The sequence below is a fragment of the Urocitellus parryii genome, chromosome 1 (genome assembly GCF_045843805.1).
Source record: "Urocitellus parryii isolate mUroPar1 chromosome 1, mUroPar1.hap1, whole genome shotgun sequence".
NCBI lineage: Eukaryota > Metazoa > Chordata > Mammalia > Rodentia > Sciuridae > Urocitellus > Urocitellus parryii.
In genome coordinates, this window is record NC_135531.1 from 276111622 (window position 1) to 276131557 (window position 19936).

At 43.3% G+C, this 19936-nt stretch overlaps 1 protein-coding gene across 1 annotated transcript in view; it reads left to right on the top strand.

Annotated features, from left to right (window-relative positions):
• Positions 1 to 613: 613 nt before the first annotated feature.
• Armc9 (armadillo repeat containing 9) overlaps positions 614 to 19936 on the top strand; it is a 130619-nt gene continuing 111296 nt past the window's right edge. Inside the window, exons 1-7 of the mRNA XM_077791111.1 lie at positions 614 to 653; positions 5194 to 5279; positions 6870 to 6995; positions 9784 to 9954; positions 11402 to 11557; positions 18290 to 18382; positions 19764 to 19788. Of these exons, the coding sequence (XP_077647237.1) occupies positions 5229 to 5279; positions 6870 to 6995; positions 9784 to 9954; positions 11402 to 11557; positions 18290 to 18382; positions 19764 to 19788 (622 nt within the window). The 5' untranslated portion in view covers positions 614 to 653; positions 5194 to 5228. The remainder of the gene's footprint in view (positions 654 to 5193; positions 5280 to 6869; positions 6996 to 9783; positions 9955 to 11401; positions 11558 to 18289; positions 18383 to 19763; positions 19789 to 19936) is intronic.

Genomic DNA, 19936 nt, shown 5'->3' on the forward strand with positions numbered 1-19936 from the left:
AGATGGTCACTGAGTTCTGCTTAATTTTAGTTCAAAAGCACCAGGTGCAAATATCTGCGTTCCCTTTTTGTTTTTCAAAACTCAAATTTAACATGGACAACGAAACAAAAAAGTGTCTCAATATTCCTGGAAACTGCTGCAGTGGCATGGAACCCTGGTGCCCGGGGCTTTAAGGCAGATCTCGGGTTCTGTGGTGGCCCCAGGCATCCTGTAAAGGGGAAAAACCAGGCCTACTTCTCTCTCCTGGGAGCAGAGTTTACTGTCACCTCTGTGTTTTGTTCTAGGACACGGCGAGCTCCCTGCGCTCGGCGGTTCACCCTGCTCCGGCTCAACCCCGAGCCCCGCACAGCTCCTGGCACCGTCCGCGGGATGAATGAATGAATGAGTGAGTGAGTGAATGAACGAACGAACGGTCGGATGGACGGATGGACAGACAGTTCTCGAAGGCCTGGAGACAGCGCGCGATGACCAGCCGACCATCTCGAAGCGCAGCCTCGCTTCCACCGCCCGGGGCGCTCGGCCGCCGGCCTTTCCTCCCAGGCTGCTCAGCGCAGGCAGCGTCCTGCGTGATTGGCTGCGCCGCCCCACGTGACTCTAAGCCGGCGGCGGCGGTTGCCCGGGTGACGGCGGGAGAGGTGTCCACGGAGCAGCTGGTAAGCATGTCCTCCGACGCCGCGGGGTCACCCGGAGCCTGCGGTCCCCGGGCGGGGAGGAGCCGTGGTGCGGCCGGAGAGCTGCTGACCCCTCGCCCCCGGGAAAACCCCGATGCCCCCGCCTCTCGCCTGAGCCCTCGGCCCGAGGCGGCCGCCGGGAATTCCAGGGACCGGGCCCCTGCTTGCCGCAAGTAGTCCCTGATCTTTGCTTCCGCGGCCAAACTTGGAGCGGGTCCCGCAACTTGGAGGGCGGCCGGTGCGGGTGGCCTGGGCTTTAGGTCCCTGCCACCTCCGTAGTAGCTCCCCTCCTCAGGCGCCCAGGTTAAGCCCAGACTTCATCTAACCCCAGCGGACGCGATGCTTGTGTGCAGATTAGTTTTACGTACAGATGCCATAGCCTCCCCCGATCCGGCCAGTTGGTAGGCCCTACGTTTCTCTCATAAAAATTCAGAAGCCGCTATTGCAAACCCCACCCGTGACTGGAATTTCTCCTACTTTTGCATAAAGCAGAGTCCTGGTTCTCAAACTTGAGTGTGTGTGGAAGGCATCCAAGGAGCTCGTTTAAAAGGCAGATTCTGGCCTTCCTGCCTTGGTGCTCAGTAAGAGCAGGCTCGGGCAGGAATTTTCATTTGCAAAAGCACCCCAGGCTTAGAATCCCTAAAGAGCATGTTGTGTGGGGAATAACCTGAGTTCAGTATCAGCAGGGCGAGCTGGAGGGAGCAGGGAGAGGGATGGGGTGAAGGCTGGAGAGATGGGTGGGCTTTAGACATGAACTAACTTTCTTTTCCCACCTTATGTGCCTGTCAGGACTGGAGGACGTGTCCTGTTGCTGCTTTTGGATCTCCAGCTTTTTTGTTCACATCCCCCTTTCCCTCTGAAATTCATGCTGTGCTCTGTGACACTTGCCACCCCTCCTTAAGGCAGTCATTTCCAGGGCAAGTTGCCAAGTTTCCTTCTCCACTTTTTCTACTTCCTTTTTGGAGATTTCAGCTTCCTGGCTTCTCTACTTTCCTCATCCTCCTCAGCTATGGGCATCTTTTCCCTCCATCCTCATCCACTTGCTCCTGTGGTTGTGAGCTTTTTATTACTATGTCACCTCCAAAATCTTGACTGCCATCGTGCCTCCCCCTCTCTGACCACACCTTGTGTCTTCCAAGCTTCCATTTGCCTTACTGTGCCCCCTTTGCAGAGCATTTACCCATCACCTTTTCACTGTCTAAGCTCCGTTACTGGCCTCCTTTGCCTCCATTCATAACCCAGCTTAGCTTAGGTGCCCACTCACTGTTAATCTTGTTTTCCTTCTTTCTGTTAGAAAGTTAGCTTCACCTGGTGAAGCTAACTCAGACCTTTGAAAGTGCGGGGAGGGCTGGGGATGTGGCTCAAGCGGTAATGCACTCACCTGGCATGCGTCCTGCCAGGTTCGATCCTCAGCACCACATACCAACAAAGATGTTGTGTCCGCGGAGAACTAAAAAAAAAAAAAAATATTAAAAATTCTCTCTCTCTCTCTCTCTCTCTCTCTCTCTCTCTCTCTCTCTCTCTCTCCTCTCTCACTCTCTCTTTAAAAAAAAATTCTCTCTCTCTCTCTCTCTCTCTTTAAAAAAAAAAAAAAGAAAGTGCCGGGAGCCAGTCTTCAGGCTAGGACCACTTAGATTGGAGTCCACGCGTCTTCAGTGGACTCCGTGATAGAAAGCCTGCCTTACTGCCATAGTCACCTCCCTTCTCTCCAGACTGCCAGCATACTTCCTCTCAGCCAGTTATCTTATTTCTTGTTCTACTTCTCTTCACTGTGTTCCTTTCTTTGCTCACACCCATATTCTCCCCATGCTTATCTTCAGCTCCAGACACAGATATCCACCAAATTTTTAGCACCTCCACTTGTTTATTATTTTTTTAATTTTTTGTTTTTTGGTACAAGGGATTGAACCACTGAGCCCTTTTAATTTTTTGAGACAGAGTCTTGCTAACCAAGTGGTTCAAGGCCTTGCTAAGTTGCTGAGGCTGTCTTTGAACTCATAATCCTCCTGCCTTAGCCCCCTGAACCTCTGGGATTATAGATGTGTGCCACCGTGCCTGGCTTCCACTTGGTTTTTTTTTTTTTTTTTTTTTTTTTGTGGTGCTGGGGATTGAACCCAGGGCCTTGTGTATGCGAGGGAAGCATTCTACCAATTGAATTATATCCCCAGCCCCCACTTGATTTGTAAATAGTCCTCTCAGACATATAGCCACACACATTGCTTGATTTCATCTCTGATCAGGGGGCTCTGTCCCTCTCCAAATTTTTCTGTCTCAGCAAATTTCATACCATTCATCAGCTGCTCAGACCAAGCTGCCAGTCTCCACTTCCCCTATCATCATGCACCCAGTCCCCAGCAGGTGAGCACTTCTGCCTTTAACATCTGGAGTCAGAACATGGCCCCTGGCTTCTATTACTCAGGAAGCCTACACTAGTCTCTGGTGTGCATCTTGGGATAGCATCCTCCAGCCCTCCATTTTTGGTCCCTGCAGTCTCTTCCCTGAACATCAGACATCAGGTTGGTCACAAAATGGAAATGCAGTTGCATCAGTCTTCCTCATCGCTCCCTCTGGGCATTCGATTGCCTCAGACTAATGGTCAAGCTGCTTACTGACCCCGTTAGGCCCACCTTCCCTGGCCCCTGGCTCCTTACTGCCTTCTGTTGTCTATCTCGCTCATCTCTTGCTATACCCCAGCACCGAAGCACTCCAGAGCCCTTCTGCCCAAGGTCTGTGTAGAGTTGTAGAGTCCTTCTTTTCAGTACTTAGTCTTTATTTTTTGGGGGGTGGGTACCAGGGATTGAACCCAGAGGTGTTTTATCACTGAGTTACTAGCCTTTTTTTTTTTTTCTTTTAAAGACAAATCTCGCCAAGTTACTGAGGCCTCACTAAGTTGCTGAGGTTGGCCTTAAACTTGTGATCCTCTTGCCTCAGTCTCCTGAGTTGCTGGGATTTACAGGCACCACTGCCCCTAGCAGGGCTTAGTCTTTATTCAAATGTTACGGGCCCAGTGAGGCCTCTCTGACTACCCCGTCTAAAGTAATCTCATTGTCTAAAGTAATCTCATTTCTGTCTCCTCTAGGCTCTGCTTATCTTGTTTTCTTCAGACCTAAAGTTATTTCTGCTCCTTCGTGAGTGTTTTTGAGCACCTACAATGTGCCAGGCACTGGTCTGGGCACTGGGGATGCCAGGGAAGCCTGTGTTCTCAGGATCCATGGCCTGGTGCAGGGGAAGAGCAGACAGTGAGCAGGTGCGTCACTGAGAAGATGTGGAAGTCAGAGCAGAGGCCAGGAGATGACCACTTAGAGGGTGGTCAACAGGTGTCTCAGGGGAGATGTTTAAGCAGAGACTTGAATGAACTGTGGATATCTGCAGCCAGGGTAGTGAGGTAGAGGAAATAGCTCATGCAAAGCATGTGCTTTGGGTGTCCAGTGGCTGTCTGTGTCCACTGGAACTGCAGGGTGGCCAGTGTGGCTCAAGTCTGTACAACAAAAGGGAGAATATAAGAGGCCAGGCTGTTAAATGCTTAGAGAACTGGGTCTAGGGAGTCTGGCTTCATCTGTAGGGTCCTGAGCAGGAGGGGAAGTCCCTGTTCCTGGTGCAGAGATTGGAGTAAAGTGAAGAGGGGAGGTGGAGAGATGAAGTCCCCAAGACAGTGATAGTGAGATAGAGCAAGTGGGGGACAGCTACTGAATTTAACCTCCCTGTGTTCAGATAATTCTGACCAAAGGTACTGGCAGAAAAGGGTCAAGTTCAGGCTCATACATCTTAGAACTGGAAGAGATCTCATAATTTCTGTTTTGTAAATGAAAAAAGGCTCTAAGTTTCAGTGATTTGCCAGTGAATGGCACAGTTAGTATTGGGACCCCACCTTCTTTAATTCCTTAGGGTGGTGGCACCCAGTTGGGGTAAGTGGTGGGCCGCAGGCAGGCTGTTTGCGTGGCTTGGAGAGGGAGGGCAGACAGTGCTCTCGACCTCACTATTGTGCTTCCTTCTGCTGCTGTGATGAATTCTCATGAACTCAGTGGCTTGAAGCAGAGCTGGTTTATTTTCTTACAGTTCTGGAGATCAGAAGTCTGAAATGGTCCTCACTGGCTAATCAGGGTGTTGGTGGGGCTGTTCCTTTGTGGAGCTATGGGGGAGAATCCATTCCTGCCTTTTCCGGCTTCCGGAGGCTGTCCTGCTTCCTTGTTCCTTGCGCTTCCTCCATCTCCAAAGCCCACAGTGGCCAGTTGTGTCTTTCTCCATCTCATCATGCTGACACTCGCCCCCCCTGCCTCCCTCTTGCTCTCGACGCCCTCAGTGATCCTCTTGGGGCTGCCTGATGATCCAGGTCAGTCCCTGTCATTGAAGGTCCGTTGATTACCCATCTTAATGCCTCCTTGCCATGTCGCCACCCATATTCACAGGCTCTAGGGATTGGGACATGGACATCCTGGGGGCCATTATTCTGCCTATCACAGCCACCCTTTTGGACTTCTCAGGTGATTGAAGTGAAACCTTGTCTTATGTTTTTGCCTTGTAGACTTTTGCTGAGAGAATTCCTAGTAACAGTTCACTATGGGGGATATTTTGGCTCACGAATCTGAATTACTTGGACTAGTAAAAGAGGTAGGTATGTTATTTAAAACACGGGTCACAGAAAAATTTGTATTTTATCTAATAATTTTTTTTTTTTGTCGTAGATGGACAGAATGCCTTTATTTTATTTGTTTATATTTATGTGGTCCTGAGGATCGAACCCAGTGCCTCACACATCCTAGGCAAGCACTCTGCCTCTGAGCTACAGCCCCAGCCTCTATTTTATCTAATTTTTTAAAGTTAAAAAATATTTTTGGTCCTGGGTATTGAACCCAAAGGCATTTTATTTTTGAGCTACATCCCCTGTGTGTGTGTGTGTGTGTGTATGTGTGCCATGGAACTACATCTCTAGCAAATTACCTATATTTTAATGATTTATATTCTCCTGTTCTTAGGTACATACATGATTTCTGATTCCATCTGTTTCAAGTAACAAATTCCCAGGGACCTACTGTATCCAAATCCATCAGGTCTTCTGCTGATCCCTTTCACCTCTTTGAAAATGTTGCACAAGTCTTTTTTTTCTATTAATAATTAATAGCGGGCTGTGGCTGTGGCTCAGTGGTAGAGTGCTCACCTAGCATGTGCGTGGCCCTCAGTACCACATAAAAATAAATAAATAAAATAAAGGTATTGTGTCAAACTACAACTAAAAAATAAATATTTAAAAATAATAATTAATAGCAAATCATGTAGCTCACACTTTCCTCCTGAAAGCAGCTTTATTTTCTGAAAGAACATTTTCTTTTTTTCTTTTTTTTTTTTTTTAAAGAAAGAGTGAGAGAGAGGGAGAGAGTGGGAGAGAGAGAGAGAGAGAATTTTAATATTTATTTATTTTAGTTCTCGGCGGACACAACATCTTTGTTGGTATGTGGTGCTGAGGATCGAACCCGGGCCGCACGCATGCTAGGCGAGTGCGCTACCGCTTGAGCCACATCCCCAGCCCAAGAAAGAACATTTTCTGTGATACTTTTTTTCTAGGCTTTTATAGTGTATACTTATAAGTAAATTTTAAGCAGAATCCCATATTCTCCTAAAGATAGCAGTTTACTAAGTTCTTTATAAATTCATTATAATATTGAGCTGGTACAATAATATCAGACAGTTACATGTTGATATGAAAACAGAAATATATGTACAATACATGTACAATGATGTTCTTTTTTTAAAATTATTAAGGCATAGCTGCCAAAAATGTGTATATTTAAGGTATAGAACTTGATTTTTTTTTCTTTTTTCTTTTTTGGAGTACTAGAGACCAAACCCAGTGCCTTGTACTTGGTAGGCAACCACTGTACCACTGAACCATATCCCCAGCCCTAGAACTTGGTGTTTTGGTATGCATTGTGAAATGATCACCACAATCAAACTAATTAATAAATAGTTAACTGGGTTTTTCATTTGTTTTGTTTGGTGGTGAGAACACTTAAAAATCTATTTTCTTGGCAAATTTCAGGTATACAGTGGTTCCCTATAAGTAGTAATGTTGAGCACCTTTTCATATACTTGTTGGCCTTTGTGTGTCTTTGGAGAAATGTCTGTTCAGGTCCTTTGCCTGTTTTTAAATTGATTATTTGTGTGTTTTTTTTTTCCTGCTGAGTTTTATGATCTCTTTTATAGTATTTAGATTTTGCTGAATTTGAAGACACCTTGAAAACATTTTCAAAAGAATGCAAAGTAAAAGGAAAACCGTTATGTAAAACAGCAGGTGGATCTTTAAGGGACTCTAAATCATTGATTATTCAGGTAACATTTTGCTTATTTTTCATCTCTGTAGAGAATTAAGGTTCTCCCAACTTGCAGCATATTGAATAATGATGGAATCATTTCTGGGGACTTGCCCAGGATTACTTTAGACCATGTGAATGTTTATAGGTGAATTAATTGCATCATCTTTAAATCTCTGTTCCCTACATAGGAAAGGTGTGGCCAAATAAGAACTTTCATATTTTGGGGGAAGAAGAAGAAGAAACTATAGGAACCAGAATAGTGTTATTTCTATCCTGAGATTATTAATCTAGGTACTGGGGGTGGAGCATTGACAACCAAAGCAGAACCAGTCCTCTGCCTCACATTGCTTTGGGAGATTGAAGGGGACCAGGAGCAAGAGTGATAATGACAAGGCAGTGTCCTACCACAAAGAAAGCCTGAGGCAGCTCTGAATACCAGCAGGCTGCAATGAGCACAGAGATTTGGAATTTTCCAAGGATAGAAAGGACCTTAAACTCCTCATTTCATCATTAGATGCCTCAGTTCCACTTGTACCATTTCGGGTGTGATCATTTCACCTTGAATGTTGCCAGTGACAAGAGAACAAGTGATACTGACAAGGAAGCCTGTATCACCTTCAGGTGATATTATTATTGTTGTTGTTGTTGTTGTTGTTGTTATCATTATTATTATTTTTGTACCAGGGATTGAACTCAGGTGCATTCGACCACTGAGCCACATCTGCAGGCCTTTTTTGTATTTTATTTAGAGACAGGGTCTCCCTGAGTTGCTAAGCACCTTGCTTTTGCTGAGGCTGGCTTTGAACTCTTGATCCTCCTGTCTCGGCCTCCCAACTCACTGGGACTTCAGGCATGCGCTGCTGCACTTGGCTGAAGTGTGATATCTTGAGATTCTGATTTACATTTCTCTGATGTCTTCAGGTCCATTTTTATGTAACTTGAAAGACCTTGAATTTTTCTTTTCTTTTTTTGGCATATGGGGGATTGAATTCAGGGGCACTTGGCCACTGAGCCACATCTCCAGCCTATTTTGTATTTAGAGACAGAGTCTCACTCGCTGTTGCTGAGGCTGGCTTTGAACTTGCAATTCTTCTGTCTCAGCCTGGTGAGCCACTGGGATTACAGGCATGTGCCACCATACCTGGCTATGACCTTGAAATTTTTGATTGCCACAGACTATCTTTTCTGCTCCTCCAGTTAGTAATTGTGCCCCACTGGAGTAGATCCACAAATAAAAATACACAGAGCAGTTAAACAAAATATGTTGTCAGGGACCTTCAACAAATGGCGTTTCCCTGGGCACAGTGCTTTAAGAAGTATGTGTTGATGAGTTATTAGTGGTGCCCGGTGGTATGCACGTTTTCTCATCTTGTTGATTCTGGCTCTGATTGTGGTTTACAGAAGATCATTAATAGTTTGTGATCTCATACTTACAGTGGATTGCTTTACACATAAGGAAAATTTAATTACAAGGACTATTTCTAGGTATAAAATCTGAATCATAAATTGGAGTGGATGGTAATTATCCTAGTGTGTTTGAAGTATTACACTTCAAACACACTAGGATAATTACCAATGAACATAACAGAAAATAACAAATTGGAGTGGATATCTAAGCCTTGTGGTTTTAGGACTAAAAATGGAGTTTAGAACAAAGTGTAGATGAGCCATTTGACATGTGGGCTCTGGTAAGCCATGTTAAGAAAATGTCATGACCAGGCACAGTGGCACTTGCCTATAATCCTAGCAGTTTGGGAGGTTGAGGCAGGAGGATCATGAGTGTAAAGCCAGCGTCAGCGGTGAGGCCGGAAGCAACTCACTGAGACACTATTTCTAAATAAAATACAAAATAGGGGTGGGTATGTGGCTCAGTGGTCAGGTGCCCCTGAGTTCAGTGCCTAGTACCTCTCCCCCCAGAAAAAGGGAAGAAAGAAAAGAAAATACCATGATTCTGGGCCTTCAAATTCCATGGGAGTCTGTGCTCTCCTCATTCACATAGAGAGCTCTTGGTCTGCGATGCTCAGGGTAAAGGCCTCCCCTGGAATGGCTCGAAGGGTTTGCTTGGGAGCACATCAGAGATGAACTTGGTGCTGAGCCAGGCCCAGCAGCACTGCCTCTGGGAAGATCCTCTTTGCCGTTATATCATTCATTCACAAGAGTGTGGAGCTTCTGCCCTGGGTCCCCCAGTGTCTCCCAAGAGGGGCTGTGCTCGGCTGTGTGCTTTGTCCTGGAAGCCCCCACCCAGAGTTGTTGTAAGCTGCCCTTGACCTGTTTCAAGGCTGAGCAACAGAAAGAGGCTGGCTTGGAGGAGGTGGAAGTTCATTGGAGTCTCATTTGGGAAAGTTCTGAGTTTATGTTCAATGTATGCAGATACTTCCTGCAGTAATGCAGGTTTCCGAAACAGTAGTTCTCCATCACATGATATGGTGACAGTTTTTGTAAAAGTCACATTTGAAGAATCCTTATTAGTGAATGTCCTTGACCTAAGTAAGTATAACCAGACACTGTGACCTTGTTCTCTGTACATTTCCATTTTATAATGTTAATAAACTTGATCATAAATAAAACAAGTAATCTAAAAATGATAATTATGTAGGAAAATCATATCTAAAACCGTTTTTGAAAGTATAAAAAGAATAATGGCCAAATAATGGGCAGTCTCTTGGGGTTTTGTATTTCTACTTCCTGCTTCCGAAGAGGGGTGTGTGGGGTGTCTGTAGTATTGGCTGGGCTATGAGGGGTTTGAGTGTTGGAAGAACAAGTGTCCTTCATAATTCTTGATCAGTCTGATATCCTCTCTGCAGAAGGATCTCGTGGCTGCCTTTGATGGTGGAGACCAGAAGGTGTTCTTCGATTTGTGGGAGGAGCATGTTCCCAGTTCCGTTCGAGATGGTGACTCCCTTGCTCAGAAGCTGGAATTCTATCTTCACATTCATTTTGCCATTTATCTTCTGAAGTACTCTGTAGGGAGGCCGGTGGGTTGGCTGTGGTTGGTGGGTGGGCAGGGGTGGGCGGAGGTTGGGGAGGGTTGTCAGCTCTTCCATGTTCTTAGTTCTGTCCTCTTTCATCATTCTGCTCAAAAGGTGCAGCATCTTGTGTCTTGAGAAGTTATTTTCCACCTCATTCCCAGCACTTTATTTTCTAATTTATATGGAGATTTAATAATTTCTGTAATCAGATTTTTATCTAAATACTTCAAGTTTTTGAAAAACTCATCAAAATAGCTTAGTGTATATATGCAGACTTCTAAAAGAACACATCTTTGGGCCGCATATTAGGAAATAAATTTAAACACAAGTTGTAGGGGAATAGTTTGCCTATTTATAGAGTGCATAGGAATGACAGGTTGAATTGAGCTTCCGTGACCTTTTCCCGGTAGGGTGGTAGGGTGGAGGGCTGAAGTGTCAAGCCCTGGGGTGGATGAGCCTTGTAGTTCAGAGGAAGTGCTGGAGAGGGAGCAGGCCAATTGATCTGTGGTCATGCACGTTAACACTGCCCTGGGGACCTGTGTTAACTCAGAACGTCAGGGGCCCCAAAGGAAGGGGCAGTGATGGAGGGAGGGGCATTACGGTACCTTGCAGTACCCTTTCTTGGAGTCTGTTCTTTAAGATATTACTCATGTGGGGAAGGTCATGGGAGACTTTTATTATTTGTTTTTGTTTCTATTTTTAAATTTTTCTGTTTTGATGTAAGAAAAAAAAATCAACGTCATCCATTTTTTAAGATGGGTTGGAAGAGGGCCACGTACAGGTTCAGTGAGGTGTGCCCATGAGAACAGCAGCTAGTGTGTGCACAAGGCCACAGGCTGAGGGCTGTAACTTGTGGGTCCCCTGAGGTCACGGAGGAAAACACCACATCCAGCTCTCTGTGCTCATCAAGGTCCAAGAGAAAGAGGAACCCTGAGACGGGAACTGAGGAGCACTGGGTTGCATGTGGAGCAGGGAAGTGGGGCAGGATCAGCCCCTAGATGGATAGAGTAGTGACAGGGGTACTTAGCCTTCAAGAGCCTATGGAGATACCTGCTCCCCTTAGAATCATGGGAATGCAGACAGATGTTCATGAATGTCTGTAAAGTGGAAACGGTGGGTATGTCTAATAATGGGAGAACTGCTCAAAGTAGGAGAGATTCGATGAGATTTTGTCTTTTCACTAAAAATGATGTTCATGAAGAATTTGGAGGTCATATTAAATTGGTAAAAATGAAGTTAAAAAGTAGTGTCTTGAACTATTCATACAATTTTCTGGCATTTCTGTTAAAGTTTCACTAGGGGTAAAGTTGAGGTGATGTTAGAATGACTGGAGACAGTGTGCCCACCAGGCCAGATGGGGACAAGGCCAGTGACAAGGAGCCTCAAGAGCAGATGGGTGAACGGGGGACCATTGTGGAGCTAGAAACCTCAAACAAGTATCTCCCTGCTCTAGGACAAGCAGGAACTGGATGAACGGATTTCTTGTTTCAAAAACTACCTGGAGACAAAAGGGGCAGCGTTGAGCCAGACCACCGAGTTCCTTCCTTTCTATGCCCTCCCTTTTGTGCCCAACCCCATGGTACACCCTTCATTCAAAGAGCTCTTCCAGGTAAGCGGCAGCCTTTACACCTGTGGCTTCACTTTGTGTAAGCTTCTGGTTTCTGAATTATACTTTAGAAAACTAAAGTCTGCTGTTGTTATTATTATTATTATTGGTACTGGGGATTGAACTCAGGGGCACTTAACCACTGAGCCATATCCCCAGCCCTTTTTTGTATTTTATTCAGAGACAGGGTCTCACTGAGTTGCTCAGGGCCTCGCTAAGTTGCTGAGGCTGGCTCTGAACTTGTGATTCTCCTGCTTCAGCCTTCTAAGCTTCTGAGATTACAGGTGTATAGCACTGCACCTGGCTGCTCTCATTATTATTTTTCGTAACCCTAATTTATTCATCCTCTTTTGGGTGGTTAGTTATATTTGGTGAGTGTTTGATTTAATTTTCACTATCCTGTACTAGCTGTGGCTCGTGTTCTTGTACATACTTATAAAGCTCGTAATAGCAAGAACTAGCAGTGCCCCATAGTACATCAGAAGGAACATGCATAAATAAATTGTGTAATGGTCACACAATGGAATACTGTACATCTAGGAGAAAGAACGAACTAACCGCACAATGATATAGCCTTGAGTATGCCATAAACAGAGAGGACATGTTATAGTTTCTCTTTGTAGATAGATCAAAGCAAACAAAGGTAGTTTTTAGGCCAGCATATACCAGTGTTCAGTTTTAACAGAGAGCAAGGATTCTTACCTGCTTGCTTGACAAATTTTTTTAAAGTTTTATTTTTTTAGATGTTATATAGTAAAATTAACCTATTTTTTTAAAAAAGGTTTTATTTAGTTGTAGTTGGACACAATGCCTTTATTTTATTCATTTATTTTTAAAAAAATTTATAATTTTTTTAGTTGTAGATGGACATAATATCTTTATTTTTTATGTGGTTCTGAGGATCGAACCCAGTGTCTTCCACAGGCGAAGTAGGCACTCTGCCACTGAGCTACATCCCCAGCCCTATTCATTTATTTTTATGTGGTATTGAGGACCGAATCCAGACCCTTGCATGTGCTAGGCAAATGTTCTACCACTGAGCCACAACCTCAGCCCTAAAGTTAACTTTCGGTCATGTGTGTTTTATGAATTTCAACATATGCATTGATTCTATAATGCTACCACCACAATCCGGACACACAGGTTTTTTTTTTTTTTTTTTTTTTGTACCAGGGATTGATCCCAGGGCCATTTAACCACTGAGCCACATCCCCAGCCCTTTTCATTTTTTATTTTGAGACAGGGTCAAGCTACTTAGGGCCTTGCTAAGTTGCTATGTCTGGCTTTGAACTTGTGATCCTCTTGCTTAACTATCTGGAATTACAGGCACCACTGCACCCAGCTAGCACACAGAACTTCTGCATGAATTATCCCAAAGTACTGCCTTGTGTTGCCCCTTTATAGTCACCCTTGTCCTCACCCCTAACCCCTGGCAACCACTCTTAAATTACACTGTAAAAGAGCATTGAGGTAACGGGCTTAATGAACTCTTTGGTGCCATAAAATAAGATTTATTTTTGATTACATTAAGGCCTGTTAACTTGGGCTGACAGAATTTTTTTTTTATCTTTAATTGATTTTATTTTTTTTAAATACACAACAGCAGTGGAATGCATTATAATTCTTTTTTTTTTAATATTTATTTTTTAGTTTTGGGTGGACACAATTTCTTGATTTTGTTGGTATGTGGTGCTGAGAATCGAACCCAGTGCCCCATGCATGCCAGGTGAGCATGCTACCACTTGAGCCACATCCTCAGCCTCTATTACAATACTTATTACACATATAGAGCACAGTTTTTCATATCTCTGTATATAAAGTATGTTCACACAATTCATGCCTTTATACATATACTTTTGTTTTTTTACATTACAATTTTCATACCACAATTTTTCATATTTTATTTGTATATAAAGTATGTTGAAGGGAGACTTCGATTATATTTAAAACTTCACTGCACTGCACAATCTCCTGGCTCTCATTGTTGCTGCTTTGAGGTTGGCTGTCACCCTAAGTGCTATTCCTGTAGAGGCGATCTATATTTTTTCTCTGACCTTTGGGATGGTATAGTTTCACTTCTTTGTGTCCAGGGATAGATTTCTATTTTCACTTGAGATTTATTGGACTTCTTGGATGTACTGTTTTTGCGTCTTTCAACAACTCTGGAAAATTTTCAGTTCTTATCTCTTCATGTATTACCTCTTCCCCATTGTCTTCGACTCTCCTCTGAGTATCGGATCAGGTTGAATGCGCTTCTTTTTTTTAGTGCTGGGGATTGAACCTAGGGTCTGTCCACATGAGACAGGTAGGTGCTCGATTATGGAGCTACATCTCTTGTACAACATCAGACTATTTATTGTGTCTTCTTTTTTCTTTTTCATTTTTTTTTTGAGAGAGAGAAAGAGAATTTTATTATTTATTTTTTAGTTCTCGGCGGACACAACATCTTTGTTGGTATGTGGTGCTGAGGATCGAACCCGGGCCGCACGCATGCCAAGCGAGCACGCTACCGCTTGAGCCACATCCCCAGCCCTTTCTTTTTCATTTTTAAAAATTGTGGTCAAATATATATAAAATTTACCGTTTTGACCATTTTTTTTGTGTGGCGGGGTACCAGGAATTGACACTGAGCCACATCCCAGCCCTATTTTGTATTTTATTTAGAGACAGGGTCTCACTGAGTTGCTTAGCACCTCACTTTTTTTGCTGAGGCTAGCTGAACTCATGATCCTCCTGTCTCAGCCTCCAGAGCTGTTGGGATTACAGGTGTGCACCACTGTGCCCGGCCATTTTAACCATTTTAAAGTGTGTATTTCAGTAGTGTGAAGTAGTGTGATCTATATTTACATTTTTGGGCCTTACTTGTGTTTTATTTTGGGTACTGGGGATTGAACTCAGGGGCACTTGACCACTGAGCCCCATCCCCAGCCCTATTTTGTGTTTTATTTAGAGCCAGGGTCTCACTGAGTTGCTTAGTGCCTTGCTGATTCTGAGGCTGGCTTTGAACTCAGGATTCTCCTGTCTCAGCCTCCCAAGCCCCTGGGATTACAGGCGTGTGCCACCATGCCTGGCATCTTCCTTGTCTTTTTTTTTCTTTTAATTTTTTTTTTGTAGTCATAGATGGGTAGAATGCCTTTCTTTTATTTGTTTTTAAAATTTATTTCTTAGTTGTACACAATACCTTTATTTTGTTTATTTGTTTTTATGTGGTACTGGGGATCGAACCCAGGGCCTCGCACGTGCTAGGCAAGCGCTCTGCCACTGAGCCACAACCCCAGCCCCTTCCTTGTCTTTTAACAGCATATATTTTCCATTTCTTGATCTCTCTGGCTATGTTCTGGGCAATTTATTCACATTTATATTTCAGTTCACAAATTTATTCTTCAGCTGTGATTAATCTGTTCTTCTCATTGAATTTGTGATTTCACTTATTAACTTTTTGTGCATGTGTGGCACTGGGGATTGAATGCAGGGGCACTTTATCATGAAGCTACACCCCCAGCCTTTTTATGTTTTATTTTGAGACAGGATCTCCCTAAGTTGCTGAGACTGGCCTCAAATTTGTGATCCTCCTGCTGCCTCAGCTTCCTGAGTTGCTGGGAGTACAGGCATGCATGACTATGCCTGGCTACTTTATTAACTTGTTAAGATAGAAGGGTTTTTTTTTGTTGTAGTTGTTGTTGTTTTAAAGAGAGAGAGAGAGAGAGAGAGAATTTTAATATTTAGTTTTTAGTTTTCGGCGGACACAACATCTTTGTTTGTATGTGGTGCTGAGGATCGAACCTGGGCCGCACGCATGCCAGGCGAGCGCGCTACCGCTTGAGCCACATCCCCAGCCCTTGTTGTTGTTTTTATTCAGATTTGCTGGGTCATTTTTATACTCTCATTTCTTGCTTTCTTTGACATATTAAACATTTATCTCATATTCTCTGTGAATTTCAATACCAAAAGTCTGTGTAAATTTGGTTCTACTGTGTCTATTTCTGCTGCTCTGACAGTGACTTATTTCCTTTTTTTTAAAAAAAAAAAGTGTTGATGAGTTTATTTTACTTGGAATTGGAAAGAATTTCTTTGAGGCCTGGATCAATTTGGTTCTTCCAAAGAAGATTTTTATTGGCATCTTCCAGTCTCGGGGGGGGGGGGCATACCAACCTAGGACTATTTGAAATCAGATTATTTGCAGGAGATCTGGGGACAACCCAGGTAGTGTCAGTCTCAGCTCATGGTACTGAGTGTGGTTGTGAAATCTCAAATTAGGCTTTTCCCTCCTTCCACCCAGTGTCAAGGTCAATACTGGTTCTTTCTGTACAATGAGTTTATTATCCATAACATTTTACTTATGCTACAGTCCTTTGGAGTCCCGGGTTTGTTCTGGGGTCTCCTTTAGATTATGTAATATGAGCAGATCTTATGTTTTCCATCTTATGTACTCATGACAACTCTCAGAACTGAAGTTCAAGGTCTTCAACATTCTGCAGTTATCCTTACAGCAAAAACACTGTCTTCGATGTTCCTTAACTCTTGGGGTTCCTGCTTTCACTTCATTTTGTCCTCTGCATTCCTTCCTTGACACTTGGGTGTATTTAAAAACAATAGCCTTTTTTTCAAAAGAGTTCTTTTAATTGCTTTTTTATATTATCCCTTCTGCAGTGTTGACAGACAGGAAATTCCTTCATAGGTATTGTAATGAGTTCTATTTGCAAACTCAGTTTAGGATCGTCCTTCTGCAGAAATACTTATGAATTCCTGTAATTGATAAGTTTAGGAAAAACTTCTGGACACCTGTTCTGTGCTAGGGACCACTATATGCTTGATTAGTGAAGATCTGAAGAAGTGGGGAGGAGCCTTGTAGGCTCTGTAAGGGACAGAAAGGAAGCCACAGGTAAACCAGGGGGTGAGCCCTGGGCCTTCCTCACTCCCATAGTAATGCTGCCATGACTCATTGTATCAGGGTCCTACGTAAAGGTTCCCTGTCATGTGAAGAGTCTGTTTTACAGCCAGACTAATCTACTTAAAAGCCTACATTCTCTAAGGGAAGAAACCATGAGAGAAAAAGGGTGATGGCTTTTTCTAGATCATTCAGCAGAGCTGACCCAGGGCATCTCCTGGCTCTTTATGCTTATTTTTGGAATTATGGTGGTCAAGTTGCCCATCAGACTTGGGAAATGTTCTCAGAGCTGAAAGCACAGGAAAAATAACAGTTGAGAAAAAAAATGAGGGGTTCATCCCCAGAGAGATTTTACCCCAGTCTTAAGCCTGTCATTAGCAGAGCATCATTGGGGAGGTAACCAGTTGGAAATACATTATTTGTTGGTTTTACAAAATGGTAACCAAAACAGAGCAGCCTAACTGGAGCTCTACAAATACTTTGTTTTGTTTTTAAGAAGTCTCAATTCATGTTGAGACACAACAGTCCTCTCCGAGGTTCTTTTCCAGATGGTCAAGTGCAGAGAGCCCTGAGCTCTGGATGCCATGTTTGCCTCCTAAGGACGCCCCAGCAGAGAACCAAGGACCCTGTGGCTGAAACCACAGAAATCTATGGTCTTTCACTTCTGGAGACTGGGCATGGTTGGGGTCGAGGTGTGCGCAGGCTGCCTGCCTTTGGAGGTTCTGGGGGAGCATCCTGCCTTTCTTCCTCCAGCTTTGGTGGTTCTGGGTGGCCCTTGGTTTGAGTCTGCTTTGATGCAGCCTCCGTCTCCATCCTGCATGGCCTACTTCTCTCTTCATGTTTCCTTTGTCTGAATTTCCTTGTTCCAGTAAGGGCACCAGTCACATTGGATTAATTGTCCACCCTGTGCCAGTGTGACCTCTCCTAACTGTAATTACATCTGCAGTGGCCCCTTCCCCAAAGACCTCATGAGATACCAGGGGTTAGGGCTTCCACATGTCTTCTGGGGGGATATGTTATAAACAAAATGATCACATAGGGTCAAAAAATTAACAGATCTTTTCAAAATTTAGGAATTCTTGTTCATTTAAATTGTATTATTACTAAATGGCACAGGATAGAGTGATTGGATCCAGAGCTGGAGAGGAGAAAGTGGGAAGGATGGGACAGTCGGAGGGCGACGGCAGGATCCACCAGGCAGGTGGATGTGAGTGTTTTACTGGGATAGCGACTTTTTTATGAAATTCTTGGTTTGAGTGGAAGTTATTTTTGTATGAAGTGTGTGAAGAAAATTGTCCTGAAAGATTGGTACTTGTCACACTTTTTCTTTTATTATTTTTTTCTTCTTTAATGAGTGTTATTTGCAATACATTATTTTCAAGGGACATATCATAACTGCTTGACATGATAGGACATATTTGTTTCAGATAATGACCTCTATTCTTTGTTCATATGAGGGCAAGTTCTATGAAAATGAGTTTCTTTCTTTGGAACCATCAGTAACTTAGCGATAATTGTTTGTGTTATGCCTACCAGCGCCATGCATGCCTAAACCATAATTATTTTTGGTATTCAACCTAATAAGGTCACTTGTCATGCTTGTGTTTAAATCACATGAAATATTCAGATCATGTACTGAATTGTTTTTTCTGTGCTGTGAATTCTTGAGTCTTCTGTAACTGAATTGGTCCTATGTCCTAGAACCTGTTTCTACATTCTCACATCTCTGGCAAGATCCCTTGCTTTTGGTTTCCGTAACTAGCAGGGCTCTTAACCAAATGGCCCCAACTTGGTGGTACTGCTGGCATTTAGTGGGGTACTATTTTTCTTTTTTTTCTTGTCTCCAGGACTCTTGGACTCCAGAGTTAAAGTTGAAGCTGGAAAAGTTTCTGGCTTTAATTTTTAAAGCGAATAACACGCCAAAGCTTTTGACAATCTACGTATCCTTTTGAAGCAGTGGGAGCCCCTGCAGAATGAGAGCAGCCAGTGGTTGCAGGTGCCTGGTAGATAAGGGTAATGATTGTGAATCTGTGAATATAAATTGTGAACATTTATAAGGTGAACAAAGCATTAATGGGAGGCTGTGCCAAGACCCGTACATACACCCAGAAGTTTGCAGTATTTATAAAAAACAGATACATGTATGTGTGTTTATTTTTGCATCTTTTTATCAAATGAAGAGAACATTTCCTCATATCATTAATAGTCTTCAAAAAACAGGTTCAGTTATCTCAGAAGGTGACTTACCATATGACCTGGCAATTCCACACCAAGATTATGCCCAAGAGAAGTGAAAACATATGTCCACACAGCAACTTGCAACATTCCTAAAAAAAAGCCCAGTGGGCAGATGACCCAAATGTCTATCAACTGATAAAAGGATAAACAAAATGTGATGTATCCATACAATGAAATAGAAGAGGAAATGAAGTACTAATTCAGGCTACAACATAATGAAAACATTATGCTAAGTGAACGAAGCCAGGCACAAAAGGCCATATGTTGTGTGATTCTGTTTATGTGAAAGGTCTAGAAGAGGTGAATCTATGAAAGCAGGAAGTACATTAATGGTGGCAGGGGCTGGGGAGAACAGGGCAAGTGAGCATGACTGCTAGTCAATAAGGGGTTTCTTTTGGGGGATGCTGAAGATGTTATAAAATTGGTACAACACTTGCCTATCATGTATGGACCCTGGGTTTGACTCCCACACTGCAAAAGGGAAAACAAACAAACAAAAAAACCCCAAAACAAAATTGACTGTGGTGATGGTTGCATAACTCTGTGAATATACTGTAACTATTGAAATGTACACCTTATAAATAGGTGAATTATATGGTATGTGAATAGTGCTATTATGAAAAAATTAAGAAGAATTTAATGAGATCAAAAGAGAAACCCCCCATGAATACCTTGCTTTGGTATCCCATCCAGACACGCGGGAGCTGAGGTTTGAACCCAGGCAGTCTGGCTCCACTATACTCACCCCAATCTCAATTTCCTTAGGATAAAGCTTTGGAGTTGAAGTTGCATATTTGCATTTTTAGGACATTTCAGCGGCAAGGGGAAGGTCTTTGGAAGCGGGTAGAAGGCCTTTAGGAGGCTGTGGGAATAGGCAAGGCTCCACCAACACAATGATCATTGCGATGGAGAGAAGAGGACTGATTGTTTTGGGAGTGAAATCAACAAAGTATTGAGACATCGCTAACTATCTTAGCTCCTCACAGAAATGCTTAGACCTGGGCTTCGTTGTCCTGAGAATCCTCTTCCTCTTTGGTACTGTCTACCACACGCTCGTTTTCCTGAACTTATTTCTCATCTCAGAAGGAGAATGGACAAAACAACAAAGGTAAATCATCTAGATTAAAATTTTTATAAGAACAGCTCTGCCAATTCAGGTTTTAAGCTGTGAAGTAGGAACAGCGATGGAAAGAGTTTGTAGACTTGGAAAATGAGGGCTTTAAATATTTACAAAGTGGTCTGTAATCATCTTTATC